General features: G+C 45.7%; 1 protein-coding gene across 3 annotated transcripts in view; it reads right to left on the bottom strand.

The window, feature by feature from the left end:
• TENM4 (teneurin transmembrane protein 4) overlaps positions 1-20,488 on the bottom strand; it is a gene marked incomplete at both ends in the record, with an annotated part of 373,229 nt that overhangs the window by 106,382 nt on the left and 246,359 nt on the right. For all 3 annotated transcript variants that reach the window (XM_082491556.1, XM_082491557.1, XM_082491558.1), the window contains one exon: positions 17,398-17,544. In XM_082491556.1, coding sequence (XP_082347682.1) covers positions 17,398-17,544 — 147 coding nt within the window. The remainder of the gene's footprint in view (positions 1-17,397; positions 17,545-20,488) is intronic.

Raw genomic sequence — 20,488 nt, 5'->3', positions numbered from 1 at the left:
GAGCTCTATATATCAGAGGAATCACCTTTACAGATAGCATCCTACCGACGGTTTCAGCAGAGAGGCAAGAAAAGAGCAAAACTGACCTGAGAGGTAGGTCCCTCCCAAAGTGGGATGAGATTTGGAGTTGTCAGGATAATTTATTTTCTATTTCAAAGAAACACTAAATTAAACCAAGCCAGTTTATTATTACAGACCATGACCTTCAGTGTCATCCCAGTTAGACCGGTATGAATTAGAAGTCCTTTCACTAATGTTATTGCCTCTACATTGAATTTACTGTAACTAAAGTAGGATGTTTACTGTAATAAGTAGGATGAGAATCTGATCTGTTATTGCTGTAGTACTTAACAGTGGCTTACACAGGATTCTGTTGAGATACACCTGTGTCATTTTTGGAAGATTTTAGTGCCATAAAACACCACCATCATTTCATGGGGTTACCCATACACAGAAAACCAAACAAAAAGCCTGTTCACTATTCCCAGAGCTTCCAGGCTACACATGGGCCAAAGCGCAATGAACTTTAGCTCCATGTAGACACCTCCTCCCCATGAGTCATTTCTCCAAGTGCCCTGCACCTGCCGTTAATGATAATGGCAGCAGTGTTAGATTAGCAAAAGGGCTTTAGCAAATCCCATCCGTTATCCTTACCTCTATCTGTTCTGATATCTCTACATCTTTATAACTCCTTGCAAAATTGCCACAAAAATTTATCAGCTCGGGCACAAAAACCTACCCATCTGCCTTTTCTCTTGATGACTAGTGATAATGAAAAAGAACTAATTACATTTTATTTGCCCATTAAAAAAAAATGACTTGCTGCAGACGATTAGGCCAGTAGGATTCTGGAAGGTCAAATCTCAGATGGAGTTTGAGAGATGGTTCACAGGATAAAGACCTCCACAGTTGCAATACACTTATCCATAGCTACCTAATAGAAAAGCAAAAAAAAAAAAAAAAAAAGAAACAGAAAAGAAACAACCGCCCAGCCCTGTTACTATATCGACTATAGTTTCAAGCAAGATAAAATGTTGTCATTTTCTCCCACGCATTAATAATGTTTTCTAAGGCTACAGACACTCTGCTGAGAGGACGGAAAGCCGGCTGTACCACACCTCTGCATTACCCTGTCTTTATTCCACGGCATCAGAGATGCGTTTTGGGACCCGAAGCCGCAAGACAGCAAGGAAATATTGTCTTTGCAGGAAACGGCAGATAAATGTTTGAAGAACAGATACACAAGACAATGTGGGGATGCCGAGGACTCATCTGCAGATAAGCCTTTCAACTAATGCGTTTCAGGCCTGTGCGGAATAAGTTGGGGGTAATTACACCAGAGGGGTTTGTCGCTTGACATCTTAAAGCCATTAAGGTCCTCAAGAGCTGAAATGGGGCTCAGCTACTCCACTCCCTCCAATATCAACAGCAGTTCCAGGGGAATGCATTTCTTTAGCTTGGAAAATGTAAAGGCTGCTTTTATCTGAGACATGGAGAACAGCAAGGGTTAAGTTAAAAACCAGATCGTAAATAGTGATGTCTCCATCTGAACATTATTTTCCTGTGGTTTTTTATTGTATATGGTCCACACATGATCCAAATGGCCCTCTACAGAAAAATGTAAGGACATATAATGAACTTGTGCACAGCTATGACTCCTCATGCCCTGAGATCTCTCACTGGATCCATCAGAAGAGTAAGGATAAAGTGACATGGGCGAGACACTTCCTACACATGAAGAGCAAGGCATGCAGGGACCTACATGGATTAACAGCAAATAAAATCAGAGCAAAATAAAACTCATGCTTTAATGGTTCAAACAGACAAAACCAAGTGTGGGAAGCCAGCATGAGCAGCAAAGGAAAATATAGCAAGGTACGATCTCACAGAACAAATGAATCACAGAATCATAGAATGGTTTGGGTTGGAAGGGACCTTGACGATCATCTTGTTCCAACCCCCCTGCCATGGGCAGGGACACCTCCCACCAGACCAGGTTGCTCCAAGCCCCGTCCAACCTGGCCTTGAACACCTCCAGGGATGGGGCAGTCACAGCTTCTCTGGGTGACTTGGGCCAATGTCTCACCACCCTCAGAGTGAAAAATTTCTTCCTAACTTCTAATCTAAATCTCCCCTCTTCCAGTTTGAAGCCATTCCCACTTGTCCTATCACTACATGCCCTTGTGAAAAGTCCCTCTCCGGCCTTTTTGTAGGCCCCTTCAGATACTGGAAGGCTGCTATAAGGTCTCCCTGAAGCCTTCTCTTCCCAGGCTGAAGAGCCCCAACTCTCTCAGCCTGTCCTCACAGGAGAGGTGCTCCAGCCCTCTGATCATCTTTGTGGCCCCCTCTGGACCCGCTCCAACAGGTCCATGTCTTTCCTATGTTGGGGGCTCCAGAGCTGGATGCAGCACTCCAGGTCTCAGTCCTAATACAAAACACCTTTGAAATTTATAAAGCATAAAAGTGAATTTTCCTTAGAACTCTTTGCCAAATTTTCAGAGAGAACTAACAGAAGGAGGTGAACATGGGATCAGTGGCTTCTGCAGCAGCAGAGCCCCATGATCTGTGTGCAGAGTCCTCAGTCTGGTAGCTCCAAGAGCATGGATATGCAGCACAGTAAGTTCTCAGTTACAGCCATGTTTATACAGCTCTTGATTTTAAGAAGTGGGAGCTCCCTTATTCTACATGTGATCATAATATGACCATGGCACTTCAGACCAGAGAACCAACATGTTGCTGAATTATCTCCCTGCAAGGCTGAAAGTCCTGTGTAGAGGGATTACAGTAATTCCTATGCTTTAAGGTCAAAGACACTCCTATGATCAGCTTGTCTGACCTCTTATATGCACAGGCTGTTCATTTCCCCCCCAAAATGGATTACAACCTGTCTTTTAGAAAGATATCTCATATATCAAAGACAGATGATTATAGTGAGTCCACCACTTCCTCCGGTAAACTATTCAAATGCTTAATTACTGCTAGGAAACTGCATCTTATTTCAAGGATGAATTTGTCTGACTCCAATATCGCACCACTGAAACTTGTTTTGCCTTCATCTTCAGGGTCACCAATATTTCCTTCTGCCCCTCAGACATCTTGTCCAAGTGGAAGTCCCTCCACATACAGCAACATTCCATTCCAAACCTTTTCTCTGAACGGCTGAGGAAGATTAAACTTCCCCTCGTAAGGTTTGTTTCCAGCAGCTGGATTTTTTGTCTGTGTGGCATCCTTTGATCTCTTTCCAGGAATTTCCCATCTTTCGCTATGTGTGGGCAACAACACTGGGCACAGAACCGTGGCAGCAATATTGGGCACAGAAGAAAGACCACTGCCCAACTTTTGGGTTTTTATACTTCTAGGGTTCACAGTAGCCTTATAGTGACAAACTTGCGCTGAGAACTCATGTTGAGACAATTATCTCCAGTGACCTCTAAATCCTGTTCTGAGTCATTGCTTTTCGAGCATCTCCCAACCCTTCAGTAGAACATGCTTTCTTTGTTCCCAGGGGTATTAACTATTTTGCTGCATTAAGACACATTTTGTTTGATTGTGACCTTGTAGCCATGTGAGTCAGATCACTCTGTAGCAAAATTTATATTATTTGCCACCATACCAAGCTTCAGGTGACCTGAAGATTTTACCAGGAGATATTTCAACTACTTTCTAAGACAATGATGAAAATGCTGAATAGGGTTGGATACGACAACCAGTTCCAAGAGATCCCTTCAGAAACATCTTCAATCACGGAGGCCTTTCAATTAACAAATTAATGTGGAGATCTGTCACTGAGCCAGATTTTAAGCCATCATCTCTTGTGTTCCTTATTATTTCCACGTAATACGACCTTTAACGTCTTTGAGACACTTTATGCATCCTATATCGACACGCACGTCCTCAACACCCAGGCTGGCAGTCCTGCCAAAAATAAAACTCTATTGCTACAACTCCTTTGTGTAAAGCCATGAAATAAGGTCCCTGCGGACTGGAAGCTAGCCAATGGGATTCCAACCTACAAAAAGGGTATGAAGGAAGACGTAGGGAACTACAGACCCGTTAGTCTAACCTCAGTTCCTTGAAAAAAAATATGGAGATTATACTGAGTACTGCTGAAAGGCACTTAAAGAATAATTCAATCGTCAGGCACAGTCAACCTGGGTTCACAAAGGGAAAGTCCCGTTTAATATCCTGTTGATACCCTTCTATCATAAGGTCACCCGCCTTGTGGATGAAGGGAAGGTGGTGGATGTAGTTTTTCGGATTTTAGTAAGGCTTTTGGTACCGTCCCTCACAGCACCCTTCTGGACAAGTTGTCCAACTGTGGGATGGGTGGGTTCACAGTACACTGAGTGAAGAACCGGCTGAAGGACAGAGCTCAGAGGGTTGTAGTGAATGGGGCTACATCTGGCTGGCGACTGGTCACCACCGCTGTTCCTCAGGGTTCAATCCAAGGGACAGTCCTGTTCAACATATTTATCAATGATCTGCATGAAGGAGCTGAATGCACCATTAGCAAGTTCGTTGATGGTACCAAACTGGGAGGTGCTCTTGAGTCTCTTGAAGAACAAGAGGCCTTGCGGAGGGACCCAGGTAGATTGGAGCACTGGGCTATGATTAATGGGATGAAATTTAAGGAATCCAAATGCCGGATCCTGCACCTAGGACAGAGTAACGCCAGGCACGGGTACAACCTGGGAGAGGGGTGGCTGGAGAGCAGCCCTGCAGAAAGGGGCCTGGGGCTCCACAGGAGTCAGCAGTGTGCCCTGGCACCAAGAGGGCAACCCGCACACGGGGGGACATCAAACACAGCACAGCCACCGGCCAAAAGAGGGCATTGTCCCGCTGTATTGAGCGTTGGCACCGCCTCACCTGGAGTGCTGTATGTGGGTCTGGGCCCCACCATTTGAGAAGGATGGGAAGGTCCTTGAGAGGAGGGTAACACAGCTGGAGACAGGGCTGGAAGGCATGTCCCGTGCGGAGTGGGTAGGGACTTTGGGCTTGTCTAGTTTGGAGAGAAGGAAGCTGAGGGGCGACCTCATTGCTCCTACAGCTCCCTGAGGAGGGGACATGGGGAAGGAGGTGCTGAACTCTTCTCCCCGGCATCCAGTGACAGGACGTGCGGGAATGGTTCAGAGCTGCACCAGGGGAGGTTCAGACTGGTCATGAGGAAGCGTTTCTTTACTGAGAGGGTGGTCACACACTGGAAGGGGCTTCCTAGGGAGGTGGTGGATGCCCCAAGCCTGTCAGTGTTTAAGAGGCATTTGGACAATGCCCTTAATAACATGCTTTAACTTTTGGTCAGTCCTGAAGTAGTCAGACAGTGGGACTAGATGGTCATTGTTGGTCCCTTCCAACTGCAATAGTCTATTCTATTTGATTCAATTTGATTCAAATCTATTCTAAATACCTTTTGTGATTTCAGAGTTATCCTGAGGTGAATCAGAGCACTGCCTTTGTGAAAAGGGGGCCATTTGCAAGGCATTGCCACATCTGGTAAATAATATGACCAATGGGTTGCATCTTTAACTATGAATCATGTAATCATAGAATAAATAAGATTGGCTGGGACCACTGGAGGTCATCTTGTGAGCCCTGTCTCATTCCCTTCAAAGAGGGTCAGACATGAAGGAGAATGAATGGGATCAGCAGAAAATGTTCCTTTTCTGCCATATAGGATAAAGCAGCTCCAATTTATTCAGCTAACGTTATTTTTTAGTGGAACAACTCCACTTTGATCAGATAATCTCCACTCTGTATATCACCAGACAGCCAGTTTTACTTTGGGATCAGCTCATTTCTTGTAGGTGGAGTTGAAATACTGTTTTTAGAAAGATGCTCTGTCTCATTTTAAAGATTGCAAATCCCCCAATCTCGTCAGTGACCTCTCCCAAACACTACCTTAGACTGTAAACTCTCTGGGAGCAGAGACTGTCTTTTTATTTTCTGTTCGCAAAGCATCTGTTCCAGTCCCAAAGGGCTCTGAAGTGGCAGCACAACCCAACGAAATAACAACAGTTCTCATTAAAGATCTGTATCTGTGGTGTATTTTCAGCCTGTTCTCCAGGCAAGTATAACTTCATGGAAGTGAGTAGACTCTGAAGCTATCGGTGTCTTCTTGGAGCAGGACTTTGGCCTAACAAGCATGACACTTGCTTAGTACCAGCTGTAAAACATCTGGTATTACATGACTTTAAACACTCTTACTGTAGAAACTCAGATAACTACCTCAGATAGTGACAATAGATCTGAATGTTGACCTTATTCAGAAGGAGTTTCACAAAATAGTCAATGTCATAATGGCCTCCCATAGTCACTTGGATGCCAAACCTAAGATGACCTAAAAGTACTTGGCTTTCAAACACTGCTTGTGAGCCACTTCTGAAAATCATGCCCTTTACGAAGTTTAGTCAGCATGCAAAAAAACACAGCCCCCCAAACCAACCAGAAGGTTTGAAAATCTGGTGCTGCTGGGAGCAGCGTGGAGGACTCAGGACTGGGTCTTGCTTACTCTGCCCACCGGAGCTCCAGTATTTACCACACAAGGATCTGCAGGATCCAAGCCAAAAGTAATTTTCTTATCAAAAAACCCCCACATATAAACTGACCCCGTTCCAGGTGCGTTATGACAGAAGTGGTATGGTAGGCACCACATCTGCCAGGGGATTGGTTAAATGGGATGTACTTCTTCCCACCCAAGCGTGCAGGACAGGGCAGGTGCTGAGGAACTAAAGAGGTTTTGTGACTGTCACCCATGTCCATAAGCCTTCATGTCCAGACTCTCCGGCTTCCCTGGAAACCTCCTTTGCTTGGATTAAGATCCTAAGGCACACAACCAGCCACTAACCCACAGGAAAAACAGTGTGTCTATTGAACACCACCGCTTATCAGGAGAGGCAGATCTTTTGGCTTACTTCTAAACTAAGAGGAGATGAGTGTGACATATTCCCTCCCCAGAACAAAAACTTATTGTCATGTTGACAGCCACTACTATCCCGCAAAATAATTATTATCCAGCAGCAACGGGGCCAACAGTACCCACGTCCCTGGGGTTGCCGCTGCACTCGCTGACTGCAAAGTGCTCACAAACCCCACGACAGTCTCATTCCTCTTTCTTGCATCAAGATGAGTGCGGCCAGCAGGTCGAGGGAGGTCATCCTCCCCCTCTGCTCTGCCCTGGTGAGGCCACATCTGGAGTATTGTGTCCAGTTTTGGGCTCCGCGGTTCAAGAAGGACAAGGAACTGCTGGACAGGGTCCAGCAAAGGGCTACAAAGATGATGAGGGGACTGGAGCATCTTTCTTATCAGGAAGGGCTGAGGGACTTGGGGCTTTTCAGTCTGGAGAAAAGAAGACTGAGGGGGGATCTTATCAATGCTTATCAATACTTCAAGGGAGGGTGCCAGGGGGATGGGAACAGTCTCTTTTCAGTGGTGCCCAGTGACAGGACAAGAGGGAACGAGCACAAACTTGAACATAGGAAGTTCCATCCAAACATGAGGAGGGACTTCTTTCCTTTGTGTGTGGCAGAACACTGGCACAGGCTGCCCAGAGAGGTGGGGGAGTCTCCCACTCTGGAGACATTCCAAACCTGCCTGGACACCATCCTGTGCAACTGCTGTAGGTGCCCCTGCTCTGGCAGGGGGTGGGACTGGATGATCTCCCGAGGTCCCTTCCAACCCTGACCATTCTGTGATTCTGTGAGTCCCGTGCAGTCTAGCTTCCAAGTCCCTCACCCATCACCACGCAGCACCAACAAGGTGTCACGGATTAGAGTTTTGTACAGAAGCAAAGGGCTGGTTTTGAGAGACTGCTTCTGCAGTAAACAAGATCAGCCGAGAGCTAATAAAATTTCAAATTAGCTGTGACTTTTCATGGCCCCACAATTGTGTTGGCTGATTTAATGGGCAGCGTCTTAGCTCGCTGCGATTGAATAATTGAACATTTCTACAGAGTTATGACTGCTGCAACAAAAATCCGTCATGCTAACGGCAACAACAGAATGCAAATAACCTTCAGCCAGAGGTGTTATTATGTGTTTAAGCAGACTCTGACAGGTGCTGCATGTCAAGTGCGGGGCTGGAACAGGCAGGTCACAGGTAGGGATGGACCTGTTTGTATGCAGAGAGCATCCGGCGGACCCTGACGTGCATTGGGAGCCCTGGACACACAGGCGGGCAGGAGGAGGTGAACCTAAGGAGCCTCATTAGGGTAAATCTGGGAGAGCGTACGTGACAACCTCAAGGATTGCTCCCGCTGAAGATCATGAGACTTTTTTGCCACTGACTGCAATGGGAAGAGCCTCTGTGAGCAGATGTACTAGGCAAAGCAGAACTAGAAAGAAAAATAGCAATAAAATCCCATTGTCTTTCAGGAGTATTGACAACGAAAGCATAAAATGCACCAATTACACAAATAATGGTGTCTCTCACCTCATCCAGTTCTTACCTTTCACTTTCCACACTGTGCCATTCACCAGGCAACACCATCACTTTTTGTGGGGACACGGTCTGTCTTGTATTACTGGGAGAGTTTGGATGGGGAGGGATTAAAATGCAGATGCTCAAAGGAAAAGCTAACAAAGTGTTCGTCTTACCCTTGAGCAAATCAGCTTTTACCCTTCCAGCTCTAGTCTAAACTCCGGTGAAACAGAGGCTAAAGGAATGGCTCAGTACTTCTGCACAAAACACAAGTTCTTGTTCACGCGAATGCTTGTGCTGAAGAAGGTTTACAGGAGTAATGATGTTCTGCCCTGAGCTGAGGAACAACACTCCATTTACTTCAATTGGATTTGGGGAATAAATAGGTTTTATTAGGCGCTTTGCAGAGAACAGTTTTACTTGTTCAACAAAAGGGTTGTAGCTTTTAGCCCCACTGTAAGGAATCAAAGGGAAAAACCCCACAAAAGGAAGGAACAATAGCGCCCTGTGACCGTGTTAGCTATTCATGTTCTCTTCGCTCTTTCTATCCCACCTGCTCTGGTTTGATTTTGCCCGAATAAGGTTCTCACTGGTTGTATCCCGGCTAAACAAGATTGCTGGCTGCCTGGGAAAAGAATTGCCCTCACATCTTTCCCTAAGCGCTCAGCACTTGTTTGCAAGTTCAAAATAATAGAGTCATATGTAATAGTAATCACGTATTTGAATTACAGGGCTCCCCGGGCTCTAGGGCAGAAGCAGAGCTCTGCAGTGCTGGCCGCTACGGAAACACATTGCAAAAAGTCTGTCCTAATCCAGACCTACATTCTTGTTTAACATCCGAAAAGAAAAAGCAGGGAAGGAGGAAATGGTGGAAAACACATGATAGTCACCACTAGCTGGGCATGAAGCAGAGCTATAATAGTGTGTTTAGAGTCTACGAGTTCACAGCATCCCCCAACTCATCATTGCTCTGGAGGACACAGTTGATTCATGGGATTCTTCCTTCCTCTAGGCAGGCTTTTAACAAAGGGATTTATGCATTGCACCACCAGCAAAGCGGCGCAGAAACCAGGCAACCTGTGTTTGGAGTGAAATTCATGAAGCTGAGCACGGCAGCAGAGGTGAGACGGGCATTGGCAGAGGGCAGCACGTATAGGTTGCTCAACCTGCCCATGGTCACGCAATACCATACCTAAAACTGTCTCCTTCAGGAGCCAAAGCACTTCTCAAAAGTGATCCTTCTGAGAAAAAAAGGACTCAGAGCTTAGAAATTTCTTTGTGGGAGCAACGAGTTCGCACCCTCAGCAGCCGAGATATCCTTGTCACCAAGGTCTCTCACTTTCCTGGCAAGTGCTGTAAGTGTTAAGCTGCTGCTGCAAAGTTCACCCTAACGTATTCTGTTGACTGAATCCAAGGCAATTCAAGCAATCATCTGAGCACAGCTTGGAAAGTGATCTCAGAAAACACAGATATAGGCATGTTTCTCAAATCCTGGTCAAGAGGAAAGTGGCCATGCACTCTATGCACCCTGAGCACACTCAGGGGCAAAACTTTACGTTTCTAAGAGGACTTTCTGCCACAAAGGGGAGGCAAGATTTTGCCTCAGGTGGTAAAGCAGGTCTGGCAGAGCATTCCTGAATTTAGCATTGGTGCCCAAACTCTGCTTAAGTGCCTTTTCAGGTACAGAAACGCTTTGTGAAACGTGTGTCCAAGACTGTCTTTTCTGAAGATGGTTCACATCACCTTTTGTTACATCTTAAATACCAGCAGTGCCTCCCTTCCATCAGCAACCTCCCTCATTTCAGCAGACAATGGTACGTTTCTTTTGACACAGAGGACACGGTCATGGTTTCTTTCTGAATCTATTAATCAACGGCATTTTGTTAAGGACTAGTCAAAAGCACAAGGAACTCTCCCAAGCTGTCAAGACAATCCACAGCCGCTGGTAGACCCTCACTTCACAACACGTCACCCTCAGCAATGGCACAACCAACACCTACCCCTGGATGCTGTAACACATCGGGTTCACACCGCCCTCCCAACAGCCCCTGTGCTGACAACCGGCAGCAGGCGACACCCCAGTGTTACCGCCCAACAAAGAATCAGCAAAGAGCTGAAACCTGGAGATGTGAACTGGTCATTTTGTTCTCTTACTTGAGGAAAGGTTGATTCGCAGTCACCATAAAACAGGGGGAGAGAAGCTGGGTGATTTATAACAAATTATACCAGCTAGCCAATCTTTTCAGGTACAGCAGACTTTATCGTCTTTTTAGCAGGGCTTTGTGGTTCCTCCAAGATGACCCTGTTGTTTGACTGGATCTATCATTGACGGTAAATGCTAATTTATGACGGCCTTTTTCCCAGGTGCGTTCAGATCTCAACACTTCCCTTCATAAATGTAGCAAGCACATTAATGCATCATCTTTTATGGTTTCGAGGAAGCAGGCAGCTCCCACACCATGCCCAGGAGACAATATGCTTGTGCTATAAAAGCCTTGCAGGCATGAAGTAAAGGTTCGTAACTGTGCAAAAAGAAAAAGAAAATACCTGAAAGCGCCCACCACCTTGTCTGCAGCTCAAACATTCCCAGAGACAAAAGGGTTGCATTCTGGGGTTCTCCTGGATTCTTTACAATTCCCTTTACAAACCTGACACTACTTTCAGGTGTAGCACGACGTACTGGCAAAAAGCAATGCAGCCTCTTACCAGCTCTCTAACGCATTCTTTGGCATGTGGTAGACAGATGGTGGACATATGGGCGTTAAGAAGGTCAGTGTGCAGAGCCAAAATTTCGCTTGCCAAAGAATTTGAAATGCTGTTGTCCCAAAGCATTATGCAAGTCTCCACCTTACTACGAACACTACCTGATCCTTGAATGGGGCAAGCAAGTCACGAAGCATTACTCTGTGGAGTTGCAACAATGGGCTATGGTACGGTTAAACAAAGAGCCTTGGTTTCCCTCAGAGAACCCATTCATAGAATCATAGAATCATAGAATGGTTTAGGTTGGAAGGTTGAAGATCATCCAATTCCAACCCCCCTGCCACGGGCAGGGACACCTCCACCAGACCAGGTTGCTCCAAGCCCCGTCCAACCTGGCCTTGAACACCTCCAGGGATGGGGCAGTCACAGCTTCTCTGGGTGACCTGGGCCAATGTCTCACCACCCCCACAGTGAAAAACTTCTTCCTAATATCTAATCTAAATCTCCCCTCTTCCAGTTTGAAGCCATTCCCCCTCATCTTATCACTACATGCCCTTGTGAAAAGTCCCTCTCCAGCCTTCTTGTAGGCCCCTTCAGATACTGGAAGGCCGCAATAAGGTCTCCCCGGAGCCTTCTCTTCCCAGGCTGAAGAGCCCCAACTCTCTCAGCCTGTTCTCACAGGAGAGGTGCTCCAGCCCTCTGATCATCTTTGTGGCCCTCCTCTGGACCCGCTCCCACAGGCCCATTAATTCAATTCCTGAATTACATCCTCCCTGAAGTGAGAGCTGGTTTCTCGCAGTAGCAATAACTAATTCTTGGCTGTGAGGAAAGGCAAAATTCCCATGTACAGTGGCTTGGGGGCTCTGACTTGCTGACTGCTCCAGGGTCTGAAGACTAAGGCAACTTTTAGTTGTTCTGGCCCAGAAAGATAGAGGGAAGGACAGCATAAGGGTGGCTCCACCTGCTAGCTCTTGGGTAGCATCTGGTGGAGCGCAGACTGAACTTGCAAAGGCAAAATGGGGCCATGTGTCCATTGGAACCCGGTGTTTGTGCTAGGCCAAATGCATTGCATGTGGCTGTTATGAATAAGACATAAACTGAGGGGCAGAAGCTTCGCTATTACGATTCTTGCGGAAAAAGAGAACTGAATGGTTTATTTTCTTTACTCCCAAAGGAAGATCATTGACCAGGTGACACATAAGAAAAACGAAGTTGCTATACTTCTATGCAATTTTGTGCAAAATACGTTAGGATAGGCCAGACTTGACTGGGAAGATTATCTACTTGTCCGTCTATCCACTTATCTATCTATTTAAATTTTCCTGCAGTAATCACTAGCACGAGCTCTTGGAACTGTTTAAATTGGGAAGAGGGGGCAGAAAACAACAGACAACCGAACATCAACCTCTAATGAATGTGACGGGTTAGATAATATTAGAAACATTTCTATTCCAGACATATTTTTCATCTGAGAAAGCCGCTTGCTTTTCACAAGTCAAGTCGGTTCACTCTGTTTGGGCAGAGTTCAGCGGCTGTTTAACAACCAGAATTGTTCAAAGCAGATAATGGAAGATGCAGTCAGTTCCGCTACCTGGACAACCAGCAAGTTTTACCTTGTCTGGAAGACTTGGCTACTCTGGAAAAGCCCAAAACAATAACAAAGGACATAAAGGGAAGCTACTGTATTGACCGGAGAGGACTTTTAGACCAAAAGAGTAATTTTGTTTAATATCTGTAATTCTCTTACAGTTTCTGGACAGTGGGGTGTATCCCGACAATGACATGATGAATTGAACAACTGTCTGGCTCTCAATATGGAGGGGGTCACACAGTTAGATGATTTCTCTGGAGAAAACATGGTTAACACAGCTTTGCTGCCCGATAGGATACCTGTGAGACTGCAAAAAATATCCTCTCCTCCTCCCCCGTATTTTTCCTGTACACTCTGTTCCTAACAGAGGAGTCTACAAATGCAATGGAGCCCATAGTCAGCCTATGGATTTTCAGCCTCTTCTAAAGGCTTTGTCAAATGCCATTAACTCCACTTCTAGGAGTTGTCACAGAAGATAATTTCCTTGGTATTTTAAACATTCAAACTTCTTATTCTTCAAGTACGTGACAGAGCACTTAGAGTGGGGTGAGAAAGGATTATTCTCAGGTAGAGAGTGTTTGCAGCCATGCATTTGAGAGGTTATTTTTCTGCTGAAGAAAGGCAAGAACCACTTTTCTCAGCTTGTTTCAAGGAAATGCCTCCCATTTGTTGTAATACAGGTGGCCTCTGAGGTCAAACGTGCAAAATCCGAGCCTTTTACCCGGATTGTTAAAGCTCCGTCACTGCAGTGACTGATACTAGATGATCACCCGCTCAGTTACTTGCTACAACTCCTTGCAAGTTGACGGGCTTTGTGTTTAAAAGTGTAAATAAAGTGGACCCGGGTGTGAAACCTAAGTGCTACCTTTGACAGATGACACTTGTGTGCGGAGAGGGCACTGCTCTCCCAGACACTTTCTTTTCTAACCTGAATGGAGATTACGTTTCACCGAGTCTCCCTCTGAGTGATTTCTTGCTTAGCTTATTGTTTATCTGAACCGCCTCCAGATGTACGAGGCAAATGCGCCCTGTAATTTGGTACCCGTCTCCCTCAGGGTATGATTAGGCTGGGATCGGATGAAAAAAGATTCTGACTTCAGCTCCCATTATCCCCAGGAATTTCCGGCTGCAAGGATCTTGATTAGCAGACACATGATACTACGGTGCAGGAACCAGCTTCCGACGAGCTCAGTCAGAGGGAAACTCCCCCCTCGTAGCGCGAATGGCCCCACCGTGGTGTCTCAGCCTCAAGAGATGCTGATCTGAGCAGAACATGACTTGAAGGGCAGCAGTCACCAACCAAAAGTAGGCACCTACGAGGTGATGTGGTGTTGGGGGATATGGTGTAGGGGAGAACTTTGTAGAGTAGGGTAGATGGTTGGACTTGATGATCCCAAGGGTCTCTTCCAACCTAGGCAATTCTATTATTCTATTCTATGATATCTGAAATAGCTCAGAGAGATGATGCCCTAAACCTATTTCTCTCTGCTGATGGTACCCATGGTGACTAGCTCAGATATTTGGCTCCTAAAGCCTCATGAAATGACTCTCATTTCCATGACCTACATTCCTGTGCGTATGACGACAAATTCAGCAATTAGCCCTGAAATCCTTTACGGTGAACACTCAAACAAACCACCTTTTTCCAGCCCTGAGAAGGCAGCACTCTGGAGAGAGCGATATGACCCCAAAAGAGGGAGAAGCCATAGTGCTCATACACATACTACACGCTCCTTCAAGAGGCTGCTCAGGCCGACATCTCTTCAGCGCTCTTTGAAGTGCAGCAGTTTCCCAAGGTACAATGTCTGTGGTGACAAAGTGGCTGGGTCAAATATGGGCTCAATCCTGCTTCCTAAACACAGGTGCCTAGTGTCGTTGGACTTGTCTTTGGATATCTGAGAAATCCAAAGGCAGCTGACTCTCATGAAACATATTTATTAGGGGTTTAGAACATCTTTCTCATGAGGAAAGGCTGAGGGATTTGGGAATTTTTAGTCTGGAGAAAGAAGACTGAGGGGGAATCTTATCAATGCTTATAAATACTTCAAGGGAGGGTGCCAGGGGGATGGGAACAGTCTGTTTTCAGTAGTGCCCAGTGACAGGACAAGAGGGAACGAGCACAAACTTGAACATAGGAAGTTCCATCTTAACATGAGGAGGAACTTCTTTCCTGTGAGGGTGGCAGAGCACTGGCACAGGCTGCCCAGAGAGGTGTGGGAGTCTCCCACTCTGGAGACATTCCAAACCCACCTGGACGCCGTCCTGTGCAACTGCTGTAGGTGCCCCTGCTCTGGCAGGGGGGTGGACTGGGAGAGCTCCAGAGGTCCCTTCCAACCCTGACCATTCTGTGATTCTGTGATATGCTCTACTAGAGGTCCAAGCTGTTATGAAGGGGAAGCCACAAGCTGGCTAGGGTACCCTAGGATGTCTCAGATGGTGCTGGACAAAAGGCAACAGACATTAAGTTGAAACACGGAAAATTATGATTAGATATTAGGACAAAAAGATTTACTATAAGGATGGTCATATACTGGAGCAGGTTCCCCAGAGAGGTGGAATCTCCATCCTTGGAGGTGTTGAAGAGTTGACTGGACACAGCCTCGAGCAATTTGATGTAATTAGACCTGCTTTGAGCAGGGGATTGAACTAGATAAACTGCTGGAGGTCCCTTCCAACCTAAATTATTCTGTGGATATTCTACAAATGTCTCCAGCTGTCTTTCTATAGAAATCAGGATAAAAACTAAGGAACAGGTCCAGAATCTGCCTTTCTTCATCAGTCCGTGTAACTATATCTGAATCCTTGAGCTAAACAAGGACCTCAGGCTTCAAAGCAGTAGTGCCCCACCATTGCTGATGCCCCTGCATCTCAGGGGTTGAAATTCTAGATTTGAGCCCACAAATACAAATGATCCATAAAAATGTATAAAAAAATCAAGTCAGGAAGCTAAACGTATTCCACTGTTCCACTTCCTGGCTGAGGAGAGTCCTCAGCAGTAATGCAGCAAAATCAAAGGAGTAGCAGAGTGTATGACATGGATTATTTGTAAATGGCAATGTGCACCATGTACGTGTTTTTTTGCTTTAGTGTACCAAAAGTAAAGTCAACACTCATTTGTGGGCTCTGACACACGAATAAGCTGTCACGAGGCAATACTTTACAACCTATCAGTTGCTCTACTCTAGCCGTGTACACCACTGCTCCACACAAGTTCACCAAATGCAATTTAGCAGCTGATGTGCACTAACTTGTAAACATGTTGATGCCTTTTGTCTCTCCTGTCAACATCTGCTGTCCTGCAGGCCAGCAAGGTGACAAACGCCTCGTTTCAAGGTGAGAGTAACCCAGTTACAAGGTTAGCACCTTCAACCAGGAGATATGAGGAGATGGTGTTCCACCAACCTCCTCAGAGTCTGGCCATGCTCTTTTTGATGTTATACAGATGTGCTCGACATTGTATGTTAGCCTGGATTCTCTCTTCCTAAAAACTTCACAGGCTTTTTGTTGTTTGGGTTTTTTTTTGTTTGTTTGTTTGTTTTTTTGTTTGTTTGTTTGTTTTTTATCCATGGAAACTGGGATTATCCTTGGCTCTATTTACTATATTTTTACACATCTGATGTGATGAACTTTATTGCTGCCCTGTGTCAGCTATAAATAGGAAAGATGAATACAGTGATATTCAATTTCATGTGAGGCAAAACCCGACCTTTGTTTTATAGTGTGTACTCTTTGTACGGTTCTCCAATTTTTTCCATCTTTTCTACAGGGATAATTTGGTCCATTTGCCATGCCAGATGTGCAGAAGTATTTTAAATATTCAATCAGAATCTCAGTTGCTGTGAAGCAGATAATCACAGTCTTGGCTTGGCTATTTTATTTAAAAAAAACCCAAACTGTACTGTTCTTGGGAATATGATAAAACAGAGGCTTGCAAAATGCAGTCTCCGCTTCACAGTCTGGGTCCTGGCCCAGACTTGTGGTTTACAAAGCCTTTTGCTGAGTGACAACAAAACAAATTATGCAGTCTCCCTTATGCCTTAAATTTAATATCTCATCTCTTGCCCTCTAATTCAAACCTTCACACTGCACCAGGGTTTCCTTTGTAATGAGATAACTCTGAATATTAAGTTTGCATTATGCAGAGCTATTATTCACATGCCTGACATCATTACATATGGAACCGTAATCAATAAAACATGGTTCGAGAGGGATTGGATGGCTTGTGGGCATGGGGATCAGTCACCGAAGCCTCTAACTTTCTGCAAATCATCCATCCCAAGTCAGTAGTGACCTACCAGAGAGCCTTGATGAAAACCTCAGGCAGAGAGGCCAAAGTTCGAACAGTGAGGGGCGTCCGCTGTCTGAGGTGGTCCCATCGTGTCACGGCTGAGCCACCCGGCCGGGGTGGAGTGACGGGACGAGAGCACAGCCTCTGCCTGCTCTTGGGTATACGGACTTGATTTGAGGATAAACAAACCTCCCTCTTCGGCCCCGGCACCCCAAGTCCAAATGCATTTCATTTGAATTCAAACCCACTCTGGCTGAGTCAGCCTGGCAGACTTCACTGTATGTTCTCCACCAGCTGTCAAAAACCAATATCTGCCCTGCAGAATGAAGCCCAGCTGACTGGTGGCTGTGCGAGGTTTACAGGCTCCGCGAAGCCTGACATCTCACATGTGCTCATGTCCTACCTCCGTCGTTGTCTTTCCCATCGCCGCACGCTGTCTCCATGGAAGTGTCGCAGCCCGCTCCTCTCCAGCCCAGCTGGCAGACGCAGTGCCAGCCGTTCATGTCCAGAGTGCATCTGCCGTTGCCGTTACACAAGCCAGGGCATCCCTCTGCAAGGCAAACAGCCACACGTTCAAACGCACCGAAAAGACAAAGCAACGCAGCCTTGAAAGAGGCTCATTAAACAGCTTTTTTCTCCCTTTGCCTTCAGTTTATTTCTCCACTCTCACTTGTTGCTTTCCCAACCGGAGCGAATTGTCCCAGTTCGGTATGGGAACGGTGGTGCCCACTCAATGGGCTGCTGTCTCCCAGGAGGTCCTCCCAGCGCAGCCTCCCTAACTGGATGGAGGGAAGGGTGAGCTTTGGGGAGGCAATAAGATTTTCCTGCTTCGTTGGTTGTAAAACCCACCCTGCCTTCTGCGTCTCTCAAAGCATTCGCTTTGTAAGGACAAGATTTGGGGTTACCTAAATTGCATGAGGGAGTTAAAGTTCCCAACTCCCAGCAGGATAAAGCAGCTGGCTTTCAGCATTACCGAGACCTCAGACTGGTAAGCAGTCAAAGCTGGTGGTAAGGGAAGGCACATCCTATATTAGAAAACATTTGGAGAACACTTAATTTCTCTACTGTAGTCATTTTGGGGTGGGATTCATTTCATTCAGTTACAATTCACCTATCATGGAGATACCTTCAACCCTGTAGTCAGCAGAGAAAAAGCCCATCCCCTGGCGTGAATCCCCTGGTGTGTGTTAGATGCCCACAATGAAGAGCTGAAGATGCTCTGGAAACACCCACTTCTCCCCACTGACTGGGGAGAGAGCCCAGCACACACACAGGGGTTTCTTTTATAGGTGACAAAACTCAAGGAGGATGAAAACCAAGCTCCCAGTCTGCTCACTAGGGTTTGATTTCCTCATCCGATAACCTCTCTCTAAGATTTCCACCCTTCTTTTTCCCACCACCGAGAAAATGGCAGGGTAATTTCCACAGTGAGCAGCGGTGTAAGGGAGGCTGCTGAAGCTTATACAGTCCAGGGGGGGCTTTTTACCTGCAGAGCTCAAAAATCTTTACGGAGAAGCAGTCGGAAATGTAAGCCACATCTGAACAGCTTCAGGAAATGAAGTACAAGGGGCTGAAGTGACTGCCAAGGTCACTCAGAAGGACTGATTACCCCGGGAACACCATTCAGCCTTCCCGAACCTTGCTTGAAGACCCTCTCTACGGTCTTGTTGTGCAACCATGGGTTGAGTTTCTTCAGGCCCTCAGCTTTGCTAAACAGGTTTGCGAAACTGGGCAAACGACCCAGCCCTATCCTGCCCTAACGGGTTCCAGCAGGATGGAGAAGAGCCCGGAGAGGCAGGTGTGCAACATCTGGCCAGCCGCATGGTGCAGGAGCATCTGCCCAAGAAGCAGTGAGCCAGCATGTAGAGGACACCACGGCATCGTGTGCCCTGTGCCAGGGAAAGGGGCTTTGGAAATGCCATTTAACTGAAGAATTGTTTCACGGTGAACTTTACATCTTTTCTAGTGGCAGTTTTCTAACAAGGGACAGATTTAAAGGGAACAAATGGAAAAAGGGACAGGAGTGGTAAGGAAAAGTCTTTTAAAAGTATCTTAAATAAATTCTTCATTTACAAATATATTTGTTGGATTTCAGTCTTTTAAAATGTGTATTCTGGGGGGCATATAATGTCTGTCTGTATGTATGTGTGAGCATGCTTGTCTGTGTGCGTATTTTGGTATTTATATACTGTATTTGTATTTATATACTACAGAAGAGCTATTTCTATGCAAGGCTACTTGAAATTCTCCATTTTAATATCCTGCCTTTGGTTACTTACAACAGTGCCAAACTTTTAACCATTTAGTCTGATTTTTTTTCCATGCTGGAGCTAATTTATGTCTTTGTTCCCTTTAGTTACTTTCAGGACGAGCTGAAAGCATTCAGCTGTCTTGGAGAATGAGAGAGGAAGAAGTGTGTTACTTGTTAAAATAACCTGCTAAAATGACTTAGCTAGGTAGGTAATCCCACTTTGGAGGAGATAAATTCAGTTCGGATGGGACCATCCTGACGGCAGAGATAGGACTTTTTTTCTCCCTCTTTATAAACCTGCCTAAATTTGTCCAGATGCAAAACCACTGCAGAAATCTCACTTAATGTGTATTCTGCATGGCTCCATTGGAGCTTGGCTGGTGCATCACCATTGAGCACACCTCACGGTTTTCCTGCTTGGACTCTTTATAACCCATCCTAAAAAGTTCTTTTCTATCCTGCAGTTGCAGAAGCTGAGCAGGAAACTCCTTACAAAGGTGTGGTGGTGTTGACCTGGACAGGAGCGCAGTGAGAACCAAAAAGAGTTGGGTGATGAGAAGCTGATGACACCACCGTAGAAAGACAAGAGAAGGAGGGTCGGACACCGCTACAGTTTTAACCCATCAAGTAGCGTGGAGCAGACTCTTTTTTTTTTGTTTTCTGCAATGAGAAGAAGACAGGTTTTAAAAGTCTTTGCTGGGAGCTAAAGACAAAATATCTCCTGGGTTTGGTTCCAAGCCACGCAGGAACAGGTTCAAATCCTGGAACCGGTTTAAGTTAGGCCTATGAGGTTTCACATGATGAAAATTCAGAAGGAAAAGAAGGATTTCATTTTACTGTTTTTGTTTTGTTTATATTTTGCATTTCATAATCTTTGGAACAAAGATCTTAAAAGTAAAGACCTAACATTATTAGACAGAAAAGACACCATAGTGATTGATCACTTATTCTGAGAGTGAAACCAGCAAATGATCTTCCAGTGTCTCATGGGAGGGGTGTCCAGCAGGTATAAGGGAACATTAGTGTAACTGTAAAAATCAGGAGCTCACGTGGAACTGCATGTGCTCTCCCAGGCTCAGGAAAGGGGGAATTTGCAGTGGCAGAAAATGGCTGATGTAATTAGGATGGGAGCACCTTCTGAATCTGAGGGAATGAGAAGAGCTTGATTTGTCTCCTCTAGCACAGCAAAGGCTGAAAAGACTACGATTGTTTTCCACACATTCATGAAACAGATAAAGACTGA

Source organism: Vanellus vanellus, assembly GCF_965231255.1.
Source record: "Vanellus vanellus genome assembly, chromosome: 1".
In the NCBI taxonomy this organism is placed as follows: Eukaryota; Metazoa; Chordata; class Aves; order Charadriiformes; family Charadriidae; genus Vanellus; species Vanellus vanellus.
This window is presented reverse-complemented; position numbering and strand designations above follow the sequence as displayed.